The following is a 24,544-nucleotide window of genomic DNA, read 5'->3' on the forward strand; positions in this document are numbered from 1 at the left end:
TACACCAATAAAGACCTTATGTCCGATTTGTCCAAAGAGTGAAGGGAAGAACTGCAGACATGAACTGGATTCATAAACTGTAAGAAGCAAGAGCAAAGGCCAAGAAATCTTGCCTTTCTGTTTAACAACCATGTGATGGGGAATTATTTTACAGAATCTCTGAGACTGATCAGGCTGGGGGGAGAAAGTCAAAAGCCAGCCAGTTTTTCCCCACCACTCCTTCCCTGCAACATAAAAAAAAGGCTTCTAAATCAGGGGCACTTTGTTGGTTGATCACCACACTCTGAGTTCCAGATCTTTTTCTGAAGCTCAGTTGTAAGAGCTGAGGAGTTTGTTATCTTCTCCTCAGCATTTTTCCATTACTTACGTTGTCACAGTCTTATTACTCAAGAGATGACAGCCTTTTATTCTGTTTATTTTGAGGTGTGAACATATGGCTGTGCGCCTGCACATGTATCAGAGAAACCTTAAAATATATATGGTTAATGCAGCAAAGAAATGCTTCAAAGATTTAAGCAGTACTTAATACTGCCTCAAAGACACTCATTAAAGTCTGTTTCATTGAGTGAAAGTCTTGAGATATTTGAGCCTGTGATCTGTTATTTCTGGTAGTTAACAGCTGTTGAACTTCTGCTTATAGTGTTCTGTTAAAACTTGTATTAAAATAACTCTAGAGAAGAAAGGATTAATGACAAAATTAACAGAAATCTAAGGCAGAAACTAGAATCAGTTGTGATTCAGACATTTATATAACAACTTAGTCTTGCTATTAGACTTGCAAACAACTTGAAATGAGAGATACAATTTGATTTTGAAAAAAATATTTACATGAGATGTATTATCTTTATAGAATTTATAGCGACTGACTGGGATGGGTACTAATTTGATGGTTTAACTACAATCTAATAGTGAGACAAACTAGTCAAGATTTACTTTTGACTTAATATTTATACCTTTGCTTTCTTAAATTTTAATTTAGTGCAAGTGTTTCTATAATATTTATAAAATTGGTAACAAGTTGCATTTACTTAAATTTGTTTTATCTAATTATATATACAAAAGTAACTAGTCAAATTATTTTCCCCTAACAAATCTACCATGCTCTCCATCCACTAATTTAGAGTTTATCAACTGGGGGTATGCATACCCCTGGGGTGCTTAGAAAGGTCATAGGGTGTAAGTGCAGGTAGGCAGGGACAGAGCGTGCCCCAGGGTGTGGCAGCATCTCTCCCACCACATTCCCACACTTTATCTCTTACCCACAGGAGGGCAAGGGGTGCACTGGGCACCGCCAGCCCCACACAGCACATTGCAGTGCCTCCTTGCCCCCAACCGCAGCATGCTCTCCAGACTGGCTGTGGGCTGCCACCCTCAGCCAATGCTGAGGAGGTGCCGCGGCCACCCCCTTCCTGCACAGACAAGAGGGTCTCAATGGCAGGGAGGGGTAACTGTGTTTCTGTGCCTGCTCCCAGAAGCAGGGCTGGGGAGGGGAGCAAGGGCAGTGACACCCCTCTGCAGGTCACACAGGCATTGCCTGGCCTGTTGGGGCGAGCGGGGCGTTCAATTGGCCTGTGCAAAATTTTTCTGGCTGTTTCGATTCAACGCTGTTTCGACTCATTCTGAGCTTGAAACAGTGAAACTGAATCAAAATGAAGGGCTTCAGAACAGCCTCGAAAGAAAACAAGGCTAGTCGAAACATTTTGAGGAGTTTCAAAACATTCCAAGTTGCAAAGACAGAAGCGAGGTGGTGGGTGACAGTGGAGAATCAGGGCTGCGCTCCTAGCTGCAGCACGGAGCACAGCCTTGGCTCTCCCCACCTCCCACCATGGGACTGCAGGAAGCCAGTCACAGCGCGGGAGAAGGGAACTGAGCCTGGGCTCAGTTCCCCTCCCAAGCACAGCGATCAGGCTGGGGAAAGGAACTGAGCCCCATCGCTCAGCTCCCCTCCTCACCCCTACTATCACGTTGGGGATGTCCTGGGCTGACTTCCCCCACACCCAGCCCAATCTAGCTCGGGAGGGGATGGGAAGTCAGCCCAGCTGGTCTGCCTTCCCAACTCCAGTGCAATGTTCGGGCTGAGGAAATGAACTCAGCCCAGCTGAGCCAAGTTAGTTTCCCCAGCACAGTGGTCAGGCAAAACTCCAAAACAGCATCAAAACAGTCTCACTGTTTTGATGAAGTGAAATGGAACAGCTGTTTTGACTCTAAATTAATTTTGAAATAAAATACTGTTCCGTCCAAACCTCGACTCTCAAGTCGAAATGGAACAGTGCCATTTCGCACAGCCCTAGTGTTCATCATGGCCATCGCTACCATGCACTTATTTACTATGGCTGGCTGCACATGTGGCTCCACAAGCTGCTGATGGGCAGCACATGATTGGCCAGGCGCAAGACTCGTCAGCAACCCACAAAGCTGCCATGCAATTGGCTGTGGGAAAATGGGGCGCAGCCCCCCCCTTGGCTCTCCTGCTATGCATGCAATGGTGGGAGCCCCCCCATGCCTCTGGCTCGGGCCCCACTCACCCCTGCCTCATGCCCTCCTGCACTCTGGAGGTCTCAATTTGGCACCCCCAGCCCCTTCCCCTCCAACACTTACCTGCTGGGGGGAGGTGTGTGTGCGTGCGCGCGCACACATGTATCCATCCCCTGGCTGCCCAGCAGCAGCAAGCACATGGCATCACACAGCTCTTGGGGCAGGGGCAATAGGGTGCAGAGTGCAGCCTGAAGCAGCAGCTGCCTCTGCCTCATACAGAGATCTGGGGGGCACATGCCCCCTAGGATTCCACTGGGTTGCACGCAGAGGTGGGAGTTGCCCCCTCCCCCCCACACCCCTGGACGAGCCAGTCTTGTGGAGGCCTCGATCTGCCCCGCCACCTCTTAAAAATAAGGGGGTACATGAGCTGAAAAACTGTGAGGTAGAAGGGGTACACTTGTTAAAAAAAGGTTGAAACCCCTGCATTAATTGGTAGCTGTAAGCCTGTTATCTCAAATTTTTTCTTTTCAATTGTCTCAAGAAACTACATGAATGAATAAGCTTGTATTTTATGCTGTATAGTGTAAGCAAGTACTATATGGATGGCAACCTTCACCAAAGACTGTTTAAGAGACCAAAATTTGTAGGATGTGAGAGAATAAGGCATGAACAAAATCACCTGGTACACTGTTTCCTTTAGAAATTTACACATACATGGCAGTTTCTTTTTCCCCCCTTAAGATATAGAAAATCCTGGGAATTTGTGGCTAGCTGGGCTTTTGTTTCACTGACTGATTAGAAGAATTTGTGAAAAGCACTTTTTTGGAAAACAAATCTGTGCCTCTGAAAAGTAATGACTGAAGACAAACCTGTATCTTGGCCAAATTTTAAATGGTTGTAAAAGATGAGATCCATGCTAAACCTGAGCTTTCTGAATACTATTATTAACAAGTACTAGCTCAACAAGTGTTACCTGTTCAATATTTGCAGCCATGAACATGACAGAATTACTTTTTCTCAAAGGGAACTCAAACATGAACATCTAATTAGCCATTTCCAAACTCCCACATGCACAATTTTCATATAATGACTTCATTCAACAGTCAAAGAGAAAAACTCTTCTGCCTGCTTTTTCTGATTTAATATAGGTTTTCTCCAAAAATCGTATCACATATGATTTAATTTTACATAAACAGAGTTTTATTCAACACTTTTAATTTAGCTATTAATTAATTTAATTTTACTATTAGAGAATAAATTTCCTATTTATGCTTTGGTATATAAAATCTGGTTGGCTTTTTGAAGAAGTATAAGAGATCTTCAATACTGATTTAATTTATTCATAAGGTGAAAAACACCCAGCACTTTTATGAAGACCATTATCTTATATAGTAACATTTTAACAAAAATTGTATTTGAATTTGGAGGCATCCACTTAAGTTACAAGATCAAAGAAAGGTGTTAACTGGGTCTGCAGTTATGCAAAGACACTTGTTAAGAAGCTTCCTCACAATAAAAATAGAAATAAAACTCAAGCAAAATTACAATAAGCATTCTTCCAGCCACTTTCAAAAGGCTGCAAGACATGCAAAACTTTGTGGACACAGTCTTCATTATAAAAATATACTGTTGCCAACAAATATGAAGCACTTCCATAGTTAGCAACTGAAAAGATAATCTATATTCAAGGAAACACTGCAACAGATGTGAAAATAAGCAACCTAACTATAAACACACAGACAGACACACATTCTTATACAGGATTATTAACCAGTCTGTGGAGCACAGGACTGCAGTAGGGACAGCAGAGGAGAATAGGAATGGAAGAACCCAGAAAAAGTTCTGACTTTTTAGGTACTTGGAATCCATAAAATGTTAGGGTAATATTCTCAGATCATCATAAATTCATACTAATTTCACTGAAACCAATGATATTATATCATAATAAATGAATATGCCTTCTATTTAGCTCACTCTTAAAAAGCTTGCTGCATTTTTCTCAGCTTCTTCCAACACAACATTCATTTGAATTCAGTTTCTCAGTACAGGAGAACATGTTAGTGAAACAATACTAACTGCCAATTAAAAAAAAAACAAAAAAAACCACAACCTAGACCAAAACCTTATTCAACACACCCTAATTTTTAGTTTAAGACAAACAAGGCCAGGAGACCTAAAATTAGACCAACGAACTATGCCTTGTTTTTCAGAGTTGTGGGCAGCAAAGCCATCAAACTACTTTGCTTGCTTTACTACTCTAAAAAGAAAGCAGGACAGTGAATTAAATCAAAATTCAACTTTAGTAGACAGGCAAAATTGAGTAATGGCCTGGCAGGCATATTCAAACTGAATCTGTCAACAGCCAGACAGCCCTGTGTTTGCTGCTGAGGGTTTACCTGGCTGATAAACTAACTTTTATATTCCAGTTCTCATTCTGGAAAGCTGTTTTTTTTTTTTAAGACACTCTTCAACTTTTAAGCAAGTATGTGTATAATTGGCTCAATTCTGAAGCTTTCAATTTTAAAACAAAAATAAAATTTAGGTGCATATATACCTAAAAAGTAGTGTGTCAGATAATTCAATCCATTTATTGGCTTGTCATTAATACTAGGTTTGTTTTTAATTTACATTTTCTAAATAAGGACAAAGTTTTATCATTAAAAGTTGTAAGGTAAAAAGCAAAATCAGAAAAAGGGCAAAGTAAAAGGCAAACAGCCATCAAATTCACAATTTATGCCCTTTAGAAACCTAAAAACTGACTTATCATCATTGTAAAAATAATTTTTAGATCCCTTTCCTCTCCTCTCCTCTCCTGTTTTAGTGCTGAAAACAGATTTTCATACTGGGATTAAAGACATTCATTAAATATAATTCCCTTCACATTTTAAAAACTTGAGAAATAACAACATAATCATGATAAAATATACTAGGACATACTTTATGAGGCCATTAATAAATGTCTTGAGCAGCTCAAGGCTTTGGCCTCTGGCCTTGTGCCTCACAAAACACCCAAAGAATATGTATTAATGGCCTCATAAAAAACACACCCTGTAATGACTTATGGCTTAAACAAACATACTTGTCTTTTTCTTTTCCTCCTCCAAATATTGGATGCAGTAAAACTCCACCAGTCTTCAGTTCATATGCCACTATTTGATCTAGTTCCTAATAAATGCAATATATAAAATGTAAAATGATTATTAAGTAAGTAGAAGGTACTAAGTACAAAAACAGTGGAAAGCACAATAACAACCACCTCTTGACATTTGAGATCAGATAAATGAAAATGAAATGATTTGATATTATTTTACTATTTCCCTAAAAGAATTGCAAGGCTTTATTTAGCTGGTGGCATTTACAAAATTAAACCAAAGAACAGACATCATTTGTCATAACAAACAAAATAAGAGAACTGAGCAGAGCTAAAGCTTAGTATTTAATTGATAGCATAACACAAGGATGATGTTATACGCTTAGTCATGGCATAAATGTCTCTGGATTACCTGAACTATACAAGCACAGGAATTCACCAATATGTGGGAATTAAGAAAATTTAGTTGCCAAAACAGATTATTCCTAGTCTGTCAACACCAGCTATGATTATTACTCTTCCATGAAGAATACAAATATAGCGCTAAATCAGGCCATAGAGTCCTGTACCCTGTCTCCAAAACACGTTCAGATGTCCTTTACTTGAGAGGAAGGTACAAGAAAGTTGTAGTAAGAAGGTATGGAATTACCTGCTCTCAAGGAAAAACTTTTTCTAATGTCTATTGATTACAGGTTACCTTATGCTCAGAAGCTTGATTTTGTACTACCCTGTCAAAAACTACTGGATGCAGTTGTATGTTATTACTGTGCATTTATACTGTCTTTTACAGCTTCTGAGCTTTTCTCAAACATGGATATTTAACGTGAGACAGAAGTACTGGAAAGGAACTATGAGAGAGTCACATATAATAAAAGGAGTTACATAAGAAGCAATTCCTTCTGCATGACACCCCAAATTTAACTACTGTGGTCCGACTTCACCAGGAGTTCTGATATGGACAAGATCCCAGGAACATGCAGAACTTACTGTAGAATGAGACCTAATGTTTCTGTCTGTGAAGATAACACTAAGGAACCTGAAGAAATATGGCAAGAGTTTTTGCCCATAATGAATTTTAAATATATTACCTGCCCAAATTCATGAAGACAATCAAAATGGGGGAAACTGAACATACAGCAGAAGAAATTAAAATGACTGTGCAAAGCGTGCAGATATAACTTTCTAGTGTTCTTTCATCGTAGTAATTTAAATATTTCACTTGTAATAGGGTAAAGAAATTTCAAGTAGAAATATGATTAAGAATGTCTGTTTAAATGATATGCATTTGCAACCTACATTTATTTTAATTATGTCCTCTTGAGATTAAAATGGCCAAGTAATTTAAAAGCAATCGCCTTTGTTTTATTACCTGCTTAATCCAGTGGCGATATTCATTAACACCAAAGGTTTTTTTCATCCAAAGACCATAAATATATCCAGAGATTCCCTTTAAGACCCACTCATCTGACCTGCGATTAGGAAAAAAAAAAAATGAATAATACACCTTTGGACTGTATTTTGTAAGGTATTTTGAAATACCAAAAAAGATAAGGTTTTGCTTAATCTTGTACTGGTGCACACATGTGAGATTATATAAAACTTTTCTGAATTAGCAGGAGCCTGATGAGCTGTGAATTGATTTATGCAATATGGCACCAGGACAGGACTCATGAAATTAGAGGAGCCAGTGAAAACTGTCAACTTCTTTTAACCGCGAGAGCGTATATTAAATCTTAAAAAAAAAATACTTATTTCACCTGAAACGGTAAGACAGATGTGCCAAATGTTAAAACTGCTGCTAAATCCATGCAGCTGAATTATGGAAGAATCAATGTAATACAATGGGCAACATTCAGACAATGTAATACACCAAAAATTACAAAATTATCTCATATAGTTATTTACAGAAGTGGCACGACACTATAAAGTATTGAACGGGCTTCCCTGCGATAGCAAAAGTAGAAACAGTGTGGCAATGTTACGCATAAAAATAAACTAACTACCTAAAGACTTGACCTTCATTATTTATTTATTTATTTTTTTACCTACACTTGTTTCTCTCTCACCCATCTGAGGTTTAGGTGAAGAATGGGACTGAAAGACCTTCTTTAAGAAGTTTCTTCTGATGAAGTATATGAAAGTGGAAATAAAGCTGCCTGGTAAATAACTAGATGCTCAAGAACGGGAGTTCCACTGAAGGCATAGAGATATGAGTGAGAAGGCAAAGAAATAGCTCTTTTGAGGGAGACTAAGACCTCATCATCCCAGAGATGTGCCACAGTTAGAGCCATCAATGACTGTTTGCAAGCAAAACTAAGACACAGAAATGCAATTCACTGATTAAAACATCTTCTGATAGCCTGACTTGGACTAGACAGCCATAGATAGCCAAAATCCATGATGCAAACAAAGCTTGAGATAGGCACTGGGCACGATGTTGGGGGTAGAAGTATGAAACACTGTATTTTAAAATGGATGGAGTTATTGTGGCTCAGCTAATACAGGTTTCTCCCCTCCCAATCTAGACTTCTCTCCTACTCATGTCTGATCCATCCTCCTAACCGTCAGCAGGTTCCACGTTCCAGTGAGCAATTCTGCTGTCCTGCAAGTACCCTTTCACATTCCAGTCGGGATGCTTCCTCCTCCACACTGCCTAGCTGTCAAGCAGGGGAGACTGTCTTTTTAATCTTAGTTGTGGTATTACACCCCCCCAAATCTGGTGACAACTGGTTGTGCTCAGCCCCTTAAACTCTGAACTAGAGCTGAGCTAGGATCGCTTCTCGGCCTCTTGTGGGGCCAGATCAAGCGTTTTATCTACCAACTCTAACAAATGTAATTAAAACACACAAAAAGCACATTCTTGCCCCAAAGGCAATCAACTAATCCCTCAGACAAATTTCAAGTCCTTGCTCTCAGTGTGGCAGCACCAGGCAACAAAAGGATTATAAAAGGTTTTTGACAAAGGGGGAAAAAAAAATGTATTTCCCCCCTAATTTTACATTCAAAGTGGCAGTCATTTCTGTGAAAGCTTTCCCAAAAATTCAGCCTAATATAGGCATGAACAATTCTACCCTGATTGTTGAATGTTTGGACAAAGTTATAAAGAAGCTGAAAAAAAGACCTATTAACAGAAAGCATAGGGTGTACATGTGCCACTATTAGGTCTGCTAGTACTGGGTAATTATTTTACTTGTGCATTTCCAAGTGCCCGAAGCTGCATTAACTAGCTATCACTGGTGGTACTTTGCCTTCTGAACCTCTTGTTCCCAAGCCAGAACTCATAGTCCCTGAGCAGCCTGCATCTCAAAAGGTAAGTAGGACCTTTCAGACTTTATTTACCATAATCCTTTTTTATGGTACTGTCCAATCAGGATCTGGTGTTCATTTTCAAGTTCTTAACATTTACCTCCTTGATTAATTTTTTTGTTTATTTGATCATGTAGCATAGGCTAGATCATATTACTTTGTAATAATTATATCGCTATTTCTATTTCAGAAAGAAACCAAACAACATCACTTGAATTTCATTATGCTGACCTCAGCATCAGAGTGACTTGCATTATTTCTTCTAAGGATACTGTTTCACTTGCCCTTAGAGTAAAATACAACATGCAACTTATACTTCTGAAGTTTGGTCCAGTTACTGTTACCATTTTGTATATATTATTGTTTAAGATACTCACCAGGACATTCTGGATATGAAGCAGCCAAAAAACTGCTGGGCCAGAGCCTGAGCTAAGCATCTCCTGGTTAGCGGAGTCTCATCTATAATCATTGCACTGTGTAAAAGGTTTGTGCTGGGCCCCAAAAGACAGAGAGAAAGGAATGGTATAAAGATAATGGCCAAGAAAAGAGGCCTATTTTTGAACAATCAAAACAAATTAAACCTAATTGATACTATAATATGGGAATTTGTAAATTCTCCACTCATATGTATATACGTTTTTAAATGAGCTACTCACATACCTGCAATGTTTAGTTAATACATGCAGAGTACATTGTCAAACTGATGCAGTTTAACATTTTCTTAACTATTGTGCGTGACAACATTTCTAGTTACAGAAAGTAAAATTTAACCTGGCAGTATTTTTTTAAATCTACTGTCCTTACTTTAAAAAAAGAGACAAGGAACTTTTATAAATCAATAATATGAATAAATGCCAAAATATCCAAACCTGGGTGCTTCAAGTCAGGCTAAGACATACCTATTTTAAGCTATACATTTAGGTTCCAAACTTAAGGAAACAACCTTTGAAGTTTTACTCTAATAACCAAAAAACCTGAGGAACTGTGGAGCTGCTCTCACAGCACAACTCTTAACACATGTAGTTTTTAACACTAACCTAAAAATACTCATGGAGGCATAAGCAGCTACTTCAACATATGCTTCATCTATGAAAACAGTCTTGAAACAGGAGTAAGGATACCGGCATGTAAGGATCTCCTCATAGAATTCAAAAACTTCATGAAGGTATGATGTAGTGTGTTTGAGCAACGGGAGAAGTTGTGGTAAACAAAAGTGAGTTACCTAGAAACAAGAGAGATGAATTTGTAACCAGATATTTTTTTTACCAAAATATACCAATTCAGAAGCAAAATGTTTTAAGGGTAAAAAAACCAAGAAAAATGTTGCCAAAGAAATTTAACATAAACAAATGCTTTTCAAACTGTGGCAAAAAGGTATCTAGGAGGAAAAGAAAACCCTGTTGCAAATCCTAAGTGTGAGAGGAGAAAAGAATGCATACAGAAGTATTAAATCAAAGTGCAGAGTTTTGCAGTACTATCATTTCAAAGGCTGGCCCGCTCAAACAGGTAAACTTTGTACTGAATACTGAAGGTCATTTACACTAGCTATTTTGGACCAGGAAGAGATGAAGAAATATTCCAAAAGATTTATACCTACTATTATTTAAAGGTATTAAAAATGTATTCTATTTTTCAAAATCAGGTGCCTTGAACACTACCTGTTACCTTTTAGGGCGGTGAAAGGCAAAACGATTAATCATGTAACTGATAAAGACAGTGATAGCCAGTTACCTTATGAGTTACTGTTTAGTCTGTAGGACAGGACATAGTTGGGCAAGGAAGGGGGAAAGGGAAGCCATGCATTGCCCAGGCAGGAATGGGAAGGGGGTAAAGGGGGATTAATATCTATAGCCTGAGGTTAAAGAAGAAAACAGCAAGCAGCCTAATGACTCAATTAAGCAATTAGCTGCTCCCTCCCAGTGCAGGGCTTCTCCCTCTCCCTCCCCCAAAAAGCCCTGGAAGCAGGTCCCAGCAGCAGCTGTGTCACAGCTGCAGTATTATCCATTAACCAATATAATTAGAGAAGGTTAAACAGATAATTATGTAATGATATTTATATTCCTCCTACCTTTCTTTACTCAACAGTAATTTTTGCTTTCTTTTTGACATTTACAGATAGCTGCAAGTCCATCAAATGTTGCTATTGTTAGTTTAGCTTCAACCACATCATCATCCCAGGCAATCATCTTTTATGTTACCATTGGATCCCTAACTCACTAAAAGTTACCACATCACTAGAAACTACAGACCAGAATCATGTCTAGTGAAACACCACCGTCTCCAATAGAGTTACCCCAGGTGCTGGGGTTTTGAACAACATTGCTAGCCTTCAGATCAATCACCTTATAAAAACTGTATGCGTTTCTTTATTATTCAACATTTGTCAAACTGCTTTAACTGACCTTAAAAAAAATGGCACTTAGATTTTGAAAATGTTTAACAATTTTTTTTTATAGTTTTTACATCACTGCATGTAAAAGGTACCAGACTGTGAGCACAGAAGACTGAAGTGACATTACCTGTCAGATACAGAAGATACCCATTGTGAAAGCACATGGAAGAAAGTCCAGTTAGGACAGAGAAAAAAAGCGACAAAGACACCCATCCACCCACACAACTGTAGGACTGTGTGGGGAAAACACTGAAATAAGATGCATCTCCTAGGTGGTATGGTACATTCATGAAGGATGAGGGCTGTTCTGTCTTTGATGAGGTGTATGTACATGGTGGTCCACAAAACATTTTGTAAGCTGACAGCAATCTGGTGATCCAAAATTTTGATATAAAAACAATACATATTTTTGTGCACATGGACAATACTCCATGGTGAAAGGGAATTTTGTGTCCAATGTATTTAACATAGCAAACAAAAGTCATTAGTAGCCTACCACAGCATGGCCTGGATTTTAAATGATTTTTGACAAGTACCTTCTTACCACTTCCAAGTAATCTAGTCCTCTAAAGTCTACCATGCTTATAAACACTGTTTTAGTTCACCTAAAATTTTACTTCAGAAATATAAAATGCAAAATACTATGGATCTTAAAAGGTAGTGCTAGAACAGCAGCATGATACAACTGCATCAGCGGAGGTTAATGCTGCATATCTTCCTTACACTGATATTTGCTACTGGAAGAAAAATAAAAGTTACCCAATCTCTAAAAAGAAGTGTCCGAAGAAGATTATTACCTCATGCATGTATGGATCAACAAGAATTTCAAAAGGTCCTATGGCCAGTGAGATGTTAGAAGCTGCAGTTGGAATAGTCAACATATAATGAAAGGTCTTCTTTCTCATATCATGGGTATACACTGTTTCTACCAAATCTCCATTTGAAACAGCCACCATTGCAGCATCTACCGTGTATTCCAGTTTCCACGTACACAGTTCAGAGTATGAATCAACACAGGGAAACCAAAATCTAGAAAGAAGATTGGGAGAGTAAAAACAAATTAATAAGAAAATGCAGCATAGTGTTCTTTTCCAAATACTTTACGCTTTGCAGACAGACATTCCAACTCTTGCCAGGAATGGAAGCCTGTTTGGTACCATTTCCTCCTAGCAGTCATAAAGATTTTAAAAATCTCCATTGATTCAGTTGGTCTCAGCTTTTCACTGTTAAATTTACTCTGAACAGAAGTTTGAGATTTATCATTTGCCGTTTTTCATATGAAATTAAATTAAAATTTAAGCAAATCTCCCTACATTACATGTTAAGACATTTTAGACACTAGAACATTGAAAGACTCACCTGGTAGAATTTTGATAGCCACAGGAAAAAACATGAGCTCCTCTCTCTGCCATGCTACCTTCCACGTTGGGCACAACAAAATGAAGACCTCCTTTTGGCTGATCCAGAGAAAAATTTATGTGCACCTTTAGGACTTTTAACTCTGCAGCAGTAAGACAGCAATCAGTGTGTGTATATGTATATTTATTTAAAGTACTTTGTACAAAACGTACGTACAGAAAACACTTACTTAGGGCTCACTCTCTCAAGTTTGTTGCCTTTTATTCTTCATTTCAATGAAAGTTAAAACACAAAAATCTACAAGCTCATGCCCTTTAAATATTTCAATACAATTTTTGAGTTGTGTGTTACTCAAACCCACCAATTAGGTTTTCATCTCATTTTTCCATAATACCTTCCACAAAGGATTCTCTACCAGGTTGCCACCAGATCCTCTGAAGGGTGCCACATGATGTGAGAAGGTAATTGAGGGGCAGAGCGATAAGCAGGTAAGTTACATGGATAAGCCAAGCTTACGCTTGTCCCTGCCTGGATGATTCTGCACCCCTACTGCCCAGCCCTCATGGAAGCTCTGCAATACATACTGTATTTACTCCACTATAAGATAAGGGGTCCCCCCCCCCGGCCAATCAGCATGGGGCAAAAAAGCTCCCCGTCTTACATTCACATGCAAGGAAACCTCATTATATACAATATCTATCACTAAAATGCTGCCAAAAGCAGCATCTGTTCAGTAATGGAAACCATCTATGAAGCCAATTAAATGCAACCAAGCCTGAGAAAAACTATAAGACACGTTTTTTTTGTTTTGTTTTGGTTTTTTTTTCTGTTTTTTTGCACCGGTCCTGGAAGCACTGCAATACCAGGTCAATGCATGGAGCGGATGGAGCATGCTCCAATTCCACCAACCAATACCAAAAAGAATCTGCTCAATATAGACCGCAGACGCCTCGTCCCACAGCTCTTACTCAGGGCAGGTGAGTGTTATGCAGACACGTAGCCCATTAGTGCAACTGATAAGAATAAGAAGTCCCATTGGGCTCAGTCCCACTGCACTCAACCCCCCTCAGCACTGACTTTTTAAAGTCACGGTAAGCCACTAAACTGAATACATTTCAACTTCTCCTTCACTGCAACAGCGGAGCTGTGCCTTTCTTTTCCATTTCCAGTGATTCCTGTCTCTTCACCAGTCTTAAATGTCTGGCAAATATCACCAGTCAGGGCCCCAAACAGCTTACCCAGAATTCCTCCCCCATCCCCGCTCTTAGCCTGCCATATACGATTAGTGTGGCCCTACCCTCCATAACATGGGTCTGGATCAGGCTGACCTGCGCTTCATCTACATCTACATTTTTGGAGGATTCCAAGACTCATGACCAGAACACCTGGTTCCAAGCGTAAATGGGGGGCTGATTAGCACATGAACCCTTTGTGCAGGGTAGTATCTGGAATACATGCACATATTAAGCAATGCTGGACTATGGTGTCACCATAGCTTGAAACATTGTTTACTCTACTGGGGCCCAGTCCAACAAAACATCTGGTAAATCATGAGCCTTTTGGCTTTGGACCAATATCGTGCAGAGTTTGTATTATATATAAGTGTAGACAAGTGCTGCTTAAAAGTGTGTTTATGGAGTACCTGTGCTAAAACTAGCAGCAGTTTCAAAAAAAGTAACCCACAGTAATTTGCCTATATGCAAATTACCCCAGCATGTTTATTTAAAAATTAGTGTTTTCCAATTTACTCCTAACTTTCATGTGAAGGAAGAGCAGGGTTTGACAGCAAGGGGTGGAGAGCAGGGTTTGATAGCTAGGGGCAGAGCAAGGAGGGAGGGTGCTGCAGGGAGAAGGTGGGGAGAGCAGAGGACAAGAGGGGCATCTGACCTGCCCCCCAAAAAAATTATTTTCCCTGCTACAGTTGTGGGAGGGGAACAAATTTAAGGCAAACCTCCAATAATTAGATTCTAGACCTGGAAAATTATAACAAATGTATAGATTTTCCATCTATAAACCTAATTATTGGGGGATCATCTTATATTGGAATAAATACAGTCAACTGGTTTCTGAAACTGGATGCCACTTAATTTACGGAAGTGTCATTATGAAAATGAATAGTGTTAGAAAACAAAAAACTAACAGGAATTTTGCCTAACAATCTTTCATAACAACTTTTCCTAACAATAGGAAAAGTCTATGTAGTTGAGACAAGAAAGGCTGTTTTTGTTTTCTGACGCTATTTATTTTACAATGACGCTCTCACGTACAAATGTTCAGCCGAGTTGCTTCTATACCTTCTAAAAATACATGGGGGGGCTTACTTTGAATTTGGGGGGGGGCGGTTCATGTGACATGCATCAGAAGCCTTTCCAATTAAACTCAAAGTAATTGTGTGTTATTAATATTCATTTAAATCTGCCTAGGCATTAAATTTCAATATTGTCTCTATGCTTTACCATCAACATGCTTCCACAGCTCTGATGGAACCTTAATGCAGAGTTCTCCGTTTCCAGCATCTGGGTCCACAGCACTGACTGCAGCAGCATAGGCATTGGAAAAATAGTTGAGATTTCGCCTACAAAAAAGAAAAATGCTTATGACCTGTAATATTAAGATGATTTCTATTAAATACCATAACATTTCATGTTTTCTGGTTATGTTTCAAACAACAATGCTGCTTCTGGGAAAATGAGACTCATACACTTTTATTAAAAAGTATACAAAAGGAGAAAAATGTCTACTTTTAAACAAACAGAATCCAAGTATTTTGATTGTTACATAAAAGTAATTATTTACCAACATAAGAGAATTTCTAAGATCAACATGTTAAACCATAAGAAAAATATTCATGTTGTTCTTGGGTTGTGGTTTTTTTGTTTTTTTTTTTGGGGGGGGGGGGGGGGTGGTGGTAAGAATATGATTTTACAAAATAGGAACCTAAAATAAGGTTTCTATCTTAATATTCAGATGCTAAATAAGCAATCTTTAAGTGATTGAGCACAAATGACCTTAATGAGCACTGCAAGGTGTTCAGCATTTTTTTAAATTTCAAGCGTCTCAATATTGTTGCAGGACTAAATTCAGATACCTCTTTTTGATACTCTAGTCCAGGTTTATCCAACATACGGCCCACTATGTGGCCCCCCAAACCGTTTTCTGAGGCCCAAAGTGCTGTGACGGGAAATGAAAGTAAACACTGTGTTTACTTTCGTTCCCACCCTTGTCCCTGCCCCAGCCCCACAGCAGCTTCCTAATGGCTGCTGAACGGCTGGGGAAGGGACAAGGTTCCCACATGCACCACGTCAGTTTAATGCTGCCAATGGGATGCGGCTCCTCTCCTCCCCCCTCATTTCACAGTGTCTATTCCTAGCCCTGCCCCTCCCTTCCTCATTTGCATGCCAGCTACTCCCCTCCCTCATTGCAGGGTTTCCCTTTCTAGCCTCGCCCTTCGCTTCCTCATTTGCATGCCAGCCCCACCCTGTGCCGGTCACCACTGGCTGCATGGGCTGCAGCAGGTTGCGGTGCAGTGGGTGGGCGGGTACGGGGGATGCGGATGCTGGCTCAGAGGGATGCTGCAGTCGGGCCAGTGGGAGATGCCGCTGCCGCTGTGGCCGTCAGGGCAGGAAGCCGGCGCCGCTCCCGCCTCCCCACATTCCCCTGTGCCTGCAGACATTGCGCTGCAGGAGGCGAGTCATGGGCCCCGGGGAGGGAGGGAGCCCCGCTCGTCAGGCTCCGGCTGTCCTGGGGGAAAGGGAGTAGGGGGGTGTCCCTGCACATCTTGCAACCCCCCGGGCTGCTGAGCCCAGGTGTGCAGGTGTGGAAGCATCCTTGAGGCCACCCAGGTAGCAGGGAGGACACGGTAGGGTCAGGCAGCACCCCTTGACCCCTGCACCCCAAGGCCGCAGCTGGACTGGACAGGCCGCACAAACCCCTGCTCCTGCCCCCCAGCTGGATGTCGCCCTGAGAGAGTGCCTGCAAACAAGAAATTAAATATCTGTGATGCATTTCAACCAAGTATTTGAAAACAAGGAGGCATGAAACCATGATAATAGAAAGCTCTGCTAACCTTTGGAAAAAAAATCACATCCCTGCAGCAATTCTCTGGAGTAAATACAGCACGATGTCAACAGAGGTTTTGCATTCAAAAACTATTTTTACCCCTTTGCAAATTGTGGCTTTCCACAAAGGCAGGGAATTAAGGGTGCAGCGGGATGATATGCTACTCTCTAGCAGTGCTAGGGGGTTGTTTAAAATAAAACAGTGCCACCAGACCAAACTTTTTATTTTGGATTTTAAACCACATTTCCAGACCCATTGCATTGTCACTTCCTGCAACTTCATCGGTGTCAAATGTCACGTGACATCACTTCCTGATGTGATACTGCTTCCTGTAAGGTCTTTGAATACGACTTGCCGGCCCACTGGGTGATAAAAAGTTCATGATCTGGCCCCACATTCAAAAAGGTTGGACATCCCTGCTTTAGCCCTCATAAAATCTGTTTTAAAAATATGTCCAATCAAAGACTGAGTTTCCTTGCCTTCGTGAATACAATACGTTTTTAGCATGGTTATGGTCTTTTACTCTGTTTTGGTTGATGGATACCAACTGTGATATTTACACATTACAAAACGTAGTGAATTTTTACAGCTCAGGCTTTAACCCACAAAAGCACAGGGATGTAGCAAGGAAGGTTTAGGATTTAAACCTTCATACTTAAAGATTTAAATCCCACAGCTAGAGTCATTGTTTAAAAATCAAAACAGTGATCCAGCCACAACAAAACTGCATTGTTAATGCTACCCTATCTGCATCCTACTATGCTTCAATACCAGAAGCTTGATAAGTATGAGTTAGCATGATTTTGTGGTTTTATACAATACCTTTCACGTTTCTTCAAAAGAGGGTGTTACTTAAACTCTAAAGACAGGAAACACTTTCCCCAATTTATTTCCTCCACTGAAATGTTTTAAATATCTTATAAGCTCTATGCACAACTCCACTCCATAAAAGGATAATATTTTAAAATTTCTCACCATCTTTCATGCCAGAAGTATTTTAAATATGTAAAAATATACCACTGGTGAAACCCAGTCACTGTGGGGGGCACAGGGCTGCGGCCAGGAAGAAAGCAAGCCTATGGAACACTGTACCACTAGGCAATAGAGAATTTTTGGCTATAGAGACCAAAGCAGTCCTCTTCCTAAAAGGGCCATGGAATCTGAAGTCCACAGAAAGTAGACATGACCTCATTTTAAAGCTTTACTTTTATCTGAATCCACTCCCTACCCACCACCCACATAGCAAATGGCATTGAAACAAATTTATTGAACCATACCTGAAGGGATTACAGGGTAAGAATTGTGCTAGCATCATCCACGGAAGTCTAATTATGTCATATATGAAATTTTAAATCCCAAAGTTTCCCCATTTGCAACTTAGCTAGAACACCGAGACCGTTTCTTCATATGGACCTTGACCTTCGGCAAGACACTGCATCATCATCAGCAGGACTGAGAACATTTGGAACTGTAAGCTAGACTACTTTGCTTGGTAGCTGCTCATCTCAGACAATTAGAGAAAATGGGAAGCTCCCATTACAGAAATGTCAAAATTCCACAATTTAAAACAATCAACTTTCCCCTGTACAGAGGTTCAAGTGTTGGACTGCATTTAAAAAGACAGGTCCTCCACCCACAAACACCCAGCCACAAGAACAGTCTAAGTATGCTGCATGAGACCATTTAAATATGCTCATCGCTCATAAGTTAATGTCTTTGCAGGACTAGGGGCAAAAAAAACAAGCACTGTATAGAAATCAATCTTTGTATCACATGATTTTAATGTCCTGGAGGAGCACAACGTAATAATTATGCCAAGTCACTTCTAACAGAAAACAACAACTAACAGAAGTGTTAACTTTAATGATAATTTTAAGATGATTTCTTTAAATTTAATTCAATGTAAATCCAATCCTGAGAACGTTAACATTTTCTGCCTCCAGTGATTCCTTTCCAGTACGTCAGTGAGAATTTCCTCAAATTTGAGGGTCTGTGGTGAGCTTGTGGTTACATTTTAAATACCAATGAATTCACAAACAGGAAAAAGTTATAATTATATAACAAAAAGATTGACTCTTAAGATCAATGCTTGCTAGTATTGTACATGAGCCAGGCTATTTTGTTTCTTCTTTTATTCTGCAGATGTGCAGGAGTCCAAATCTAAGGGGTGACTTGTTAGAAAAAGGAATCTATTAGTGCATTTGTACTATAGATCAATCTTTTCATGACTTGGCTTACTCTCTATAAACCAGATATGGTTGTTTTAATAAGTACAAATATGAAAGCCAAAAATTATAGCTTGGGAAATAACAATACATGGTTCTCATTTACCAAGGTAAATCGACTGTGAAAGAGTAATATACATTCATTTTTTTCTGCTGAGACATGATTTACTGTTCAGAAACCTCATGCAGGAACACTAATAACTAACACTCAGCCATGTTCCTACTGACTTGAACGGAAGTGTGGCTGGGGCTGGTGAGATTTTGATTTTTAATGCAATCCTTAATTATAAATCTTGGCATGCGATATTTCTGCAGCAACCCTCAAGTTCACTATATCAGTGCTGCTAAGCTGCTTTGTACAATAGTCTCTGAACGTTAAATACTCCTGAACTGAAGATTCACCTGGTCTGTAGTTCTTTGGGCCCCCTTCTTCCCCCTTTTTGAGGGGAATTACACTGGCCCTTTTCCTGTCCTCTGGTACCTCACCCATCTCCCATGACTTCATAGATATTATTACCATGGGCTCTGCGATCTCCTTTACCAGTTCCTTCTGTACCCTGGAATAAAGTTCATCTGGCCCTGCTAATTCAATTTCAGTCAATCGGACACAGCAAATGTTCTCTACCTCTTTTATGTCATCCTTCAGCTTGTCCCCTTCCTTATTGAAATAATCCTTATTAGGTGTCCGACTGCAGCTTGACTTTTTTATGAAGACTGAGGCAAAGTAACTCAAAATGCATTTCGGTAAAGACTGTATATGTGGGATTATTTTTGTGAAAGAAAAATATGAATGCTCCTTTAATTAATTAGAAGAAATAAGACAAAAATGTTACCGACTAGGAACCAATTCACAATTTCTGTAGAACAGGACGTGAACACATGTAACAACTAAACTGTTCCCAAATGTCACTGATCGGAAACAGGATCACAGTTGTGTGAACTACATTAGAAGTGTCCACCTGTACAGCCCCCTAGCACTCTGTGTACCATGGTCACCTTTAAGCATTTAAGTGCTGAGGCTCTAACACCAGGGAGTAAGCACCTGGCACAGAATGCCATGAAGTGGGTTAACTGGGGGATGGGGGGGAACTCATACCCAGTGCTTTGGGGGATAGGTGACTTATGGACAGGAGTACTGTCATTTTTCTGCTTTCCCTTCCCTCTGAAATACAAGTTCAATAAACTTCAATAGTTCACGCCCGATTTGGAATGGCCGAGTTGCATGTGGGATACAGGAGTGCCGGATACTTTGGGTCAGAGATTCTCAAAATTTTGCACCTGAAGGGCTATTTCAAAAGGGGCAGTACCAGCTAGTGGGCCACAAAGCCCATCCCTGGCTTAACTGTTCAAAAAAGTACTACTGGGCCGTATCAAAGCAACTCAGAAACAGCATTTAGCCTGCAGGACCCTGCACCAGAAGACTAGCGAATCCCAGAACACTTTCTGCTGGGACCATATTGTTTTTAATGCACATGGTAACAGACCTTCTGATTTTCTTAAAAGTAAGAGTTTCAGATGATGAACAAACTGAATGTGCTTTCTGCCACCTTGTGTACACTTAGACAGGAACCTTTGGAATAGCAGTACATTCTACAACGCTGTTCGGACATACTGTTCAGACAAACTGTTCAGACAGTCTGTAAAACTTATATAATCAACACTTTTGTGGATGTCAAAAATGCTATTATGGCTTGGAAACTAAGATGACTTATGTGAAAGGAAAACTATGTCTTACAAAATTAAATTCAACAGGTTTGGGTTTTTTAAATCGTTTTCTGACAAGGTGCTGCCGCTATGTTGATAAGAAACCCACTGTTTGTTTGGACTGATGCACTAATTTATGGCAATTTGTAACATTTTCTATGAGTCCCAGATTTAAAAACAAGTTTAGGCTAGATGTTTTTGATCACTCAGCAAAAGCAGCAACAGGCAGGAACCAATTATCAAATACAACAATGCAAGTACATGCTGCATCTTTAGCAATACTGAAAACTTGACATGGCAAACTTACGTATCTTTCTATGCAGAGCCCACTGTGACCAAACATACAAATATCTTTTCAACTGGAAACTCCACTAGATCTCACACTCACACTCTTGCTCAAGAAGCTGAAAATAATTATAGTGGATTAAGATGAAGACACTCCTGGTTCTGCTCAACTCCCGTAGCTATATTCCTTTTGTCACAAAACTCCCTTGGCCTATTACTGCTCTGGATGCCTAAAATGCACCTATTACAAAGGAGACAAGGCCCCTGGTAGTATCAAAGGGCTTATTATACAATTATTAACCCTACATATCATTCTGTTCTTCTTCTTAGGTCATCAATCCAGGTTCAAAATTAGGGTGATTTTTAGCTCATGTGTATTGCTGCCTCTTGGGTGTGCCCAGCAACAGTTGATCTTGCAGCAATACACGAGCTAAAAATCACCCTAATTTTGAACCTGGAATGAAGCACAGTTCGCTTACACTTGTATCACTACAAAAGTGTGAAGATGTAACAGTTGCATCATAACAGCATAACAACAGCTTATCCTGGTAATACAATTGTTGTATTGGTCTAAAACCAGTGGTTCCCAATCAGCACACTGCTGCGGCCCATGTGATGTCCTGTTCAATAGATACACAGGAAGTAAGTTGTGTGGGTGCAGCCCACAAAACACATTCAGAGCTGCAAGTGTGGCCCACTAAAGCAAATAAGGTTTAGACCAGTGATGCTCAACTTCCAGCCCAGGGGACAAATTTGGACTGCAAGGCAGTGTCATCTGGCCCAGGCAGCTCTCCACAGGTCCAGAAATTTGGCAATGGGGAGCAGTAACAGCATTCATTTCTGTGGCTTCCACAGGTGTGGCAATTAATGCTATTACTCCTCTACTAACAAATTTCCAGACTGTTGGAAAGCTTGGCAGACCAGATGACAGTCTTGTGTGCTGACATGTGGGGCCTAGCTGTGGATGGATTCATGTATGGGGCTGGGCCATGAACTAACCCCACATACAGACCTCACACTGGATCCAGCCCATGAACTAACCCCATGCCCAGAGATGACCCAAGCAGGGTGTGGGGCCCAGGGTAAACCAGCCTGTAGACAGCCCTTCCCCCACGTGCCCTGGATGTGAAGTCAGCAGTGGATTTGAGGGGGGGGCAGACACAAAGCTGACTGCAGTGCTGAGTCATCATGACTGCTCCACCCAGCTATGCGGGGCCCCCCCAAAGCACAGGGCCTGAGGTGGTCATCCCAATTTGCTCCCCCACAAGGACAGCCCTGCCCATGCCACTCATGCAGCCTGATGGACTGAAAGGTTGAGCACCACTGCCCTAGATCAGCAACTTTTCACTAAAAGCAGGCCAAAATTAAAATAGCTCTATCCAAAGGCAAGACAGCTAGGACTAAAGGAAAAAATTCTTCTCAGCCAAGAAGTCATTCCCATGTAAATGAATGGGTTCAATCTGTTGTCTAGATTTAAAACTAAGCCCTATGGTAGCCCTATGGGTTTGACCTGTTGCCTAGGGCTTAGAAAATTTTTCAGCTTGAACAACAGGTCAACCCATATAGTCGATGCCAACAAAGTTTTACCCTCTTAAAATTCTGTCCTCCTTCATATTAACAGAGCCAGAAGCTTAATTTGGCTGTAGAAGACTTAATCCTTGTGAAAAAAACAACCATGAGAAGGGAAATAAAATGTCTAAGATGCTCTACAGCATTACTGCCACTTCCTAGCAAACTGCCTCCTATTCCTACCAAGTCCCTGTCACCTTTTTAGAGCTATACTGGAATCCCCACTGCCCAGATAAACCCAGCCTGGCTCCTGCCAGCCTCCACAGCCACTTCTGCCAACCCTGGACATCATGGGATCAATCTGATGGCCCAATGCCCTCTCCCTCTTGTAGACAGGGGGCTTTAGCGGGGGTTTTTGCCACTTTGATCTAATAGCCAATTGAATCAATGAGAAAGAAAACTGCTAAAAAACCCCATTGAAGCACCTGATCAATACAGACACTGGAAGAGCCGGGTTGAATTAACATACAGCTTCTTCTAGGAAAGTGCAGCGCTTTGGGATCTGCAAACAGCCAAAGTATCTGCTTGTATGCCAAAATCTACTTACAAATTACAACACTATCCTAACAGTTTATTTTGCACAAACACTCAATGTGCAAGGATGCATCTTTAATCTCCATGGTCAAAGAAAAACAAGCTATCCCAAGAAGTGAAAATGTTGAATACTACCATCATCACAGTGAAAACAAGCAGTGACCAACTTAATTTGATGGTCACAGTCTAGTTTTAGAATATAGGAAAACACTGCAGTTGTTACCACTGATGGTAGTTTCTTTATCAAAGCCAAGGACTACTTAAACAGGGAGGCCAAACTGCATTATTGCTCCTAGACCAAGTCCCCTTTGAGAGGATTGAGGCATGCCAGAAGGCATTTGTGCTTCTGTACATATCTGAAAAGTCTCTGTTTTCTATCCCGGCATAAGACAATACATTGGCTGGTTTGGCTCAGAACTCATCAAATACTGCATCACACCTGCACCAATGCTCAGTAGCTGATATTTCAATGGCAGGACTTCACACAACATAGAAACACACTTGAAAGCTGAAAGCTGTGACAAAGGACAGGGAAATTCTACAATGTGCTCTGCAGAATGAAACACAATGATCCTTGCCTTGTGTAGCTAAAAGTATCAGAGGAGTCAGAAGAATAACAGGCTTAAAAAATGTAGCTCTAGTATGACACCCTGTGGTAGTGGTATCCACAAGCAGCCCACATCCTCTGCAAACCACTGTTGCATTTAAATGCAATGCACTCTCATGTCACTCAGTGTTCTTGCACATGATGCTACTACGAAGGGTTTGACTGAAGTTTCCCGGTGTCCACTATAGATATAAACACCAGTCAAACACATTATTTTCTATTTAAGTAAGGTCAGTTCTTTTAGCAATCACCTAGGTGATCCTGCTATAAACATTTTCACTTCATTCTTTTCAGTTCTGATTAGCAATATATCTTTTTTAATACAAGGTAACAGTAAGAGAAGTTTCCAGATATTGTATTGTTCCATGGTGTCATTATTAGCATTGTTTTTGATCCCCTCTAGTAACACAGCTGACCAGACTGATATCCTTAAATGTTACTGTGTAGTTATACTTCTACAAAATTATGTATAGATGACAAGCTTTTCTTTCAGAGTACTTTGCACATCTGCAACAAGTACACTGTAAACAGAATTTTCAGATTTGGGCACATAAGAATAGTCTGATTTTTAGAAACGCCAAACACCTTACCACTCAATGAAGTCAACGAGATTTCGGCAACTCTTGCCATGCTGGAAAACCAGGATACATTTCTCTAGGTCCCTAACTTTAAGTAAAATTTCATATAAATTAATGTTAGCCAAAACTGTCATATGTGAATACATAAACTCAGCCTACCTTCTCAGCATGTTTTTATTTAACGGGAATTTCTCACAAAGCTGCACAGATGTGCCAAGCAAAGCAACAAGCTGCCATAAGCAAGATTGACCAGTTTGCATCTTACTTCCTTCTCATAAAATCATTAACACAAAAAAAACAAGAGATTGAAAGCTTTACCAGTTGCACAAAAGTTGGATGATTAAACCAGTTAAAGGCCAA

General features: G+C 40.2%; 1 protein-coding gene across 1 annotated transcript in view; it reads right to left on the reverse strand.

Annotated features, from left to right (window-relative positions):
* The window catches only part of TAF2 (TATA-box binding protein associated factor 2), a 105,329-nt gene that overhangs the window by 58,959 nt on the left and 21,826 nt on the right, over positions 1–24,544 (reverse strand). Inside the window, exons 4-10 of the mRNA XM_090040554.1 lie at positions 15,080–15,198; positions 12,624–12,765; positions 12,062–12,293; positions 9,910–10,094; positions 9,250–9,363; positions 6,936–7,035; positions 5,555–5,640 (exon numbers count right to left, since the gene is read on the reverse strand). Coding sequence (XP_089896680.1) covers positions 5,555–5,640; positions 6,936–7,035; positions 9,250–9,363; positions 9,910–10,094; positions 12,062–12,293; positions 12,624–12,765; positions 15,080–15,198 — 978 coding nt within the window. The remainder of the gene's footprint in view (positions 1–5,554; positions 5,641–6,935; positions 7,036–9,249; positions 9,364–9,909; positions 10,095–12,061; positions 12,294–12,623; positions 12,766–15,079; positions 15,199–24,544) is intronic.

The sequence above is a fragment of the Crocodylus siamensis genome, chromosome 3 (assembly GCF_052110815.1).
Source record: "Crocodylus siamensis isolate JL-2025a chromosome 3, ASM5211081v1, whole genome shotgun sequence".
NCBI lineage: Eukaryota > Metazoa > Chordata > Crocodylia > Crocodylidae > Crocodylus > Crocodylus siamensis.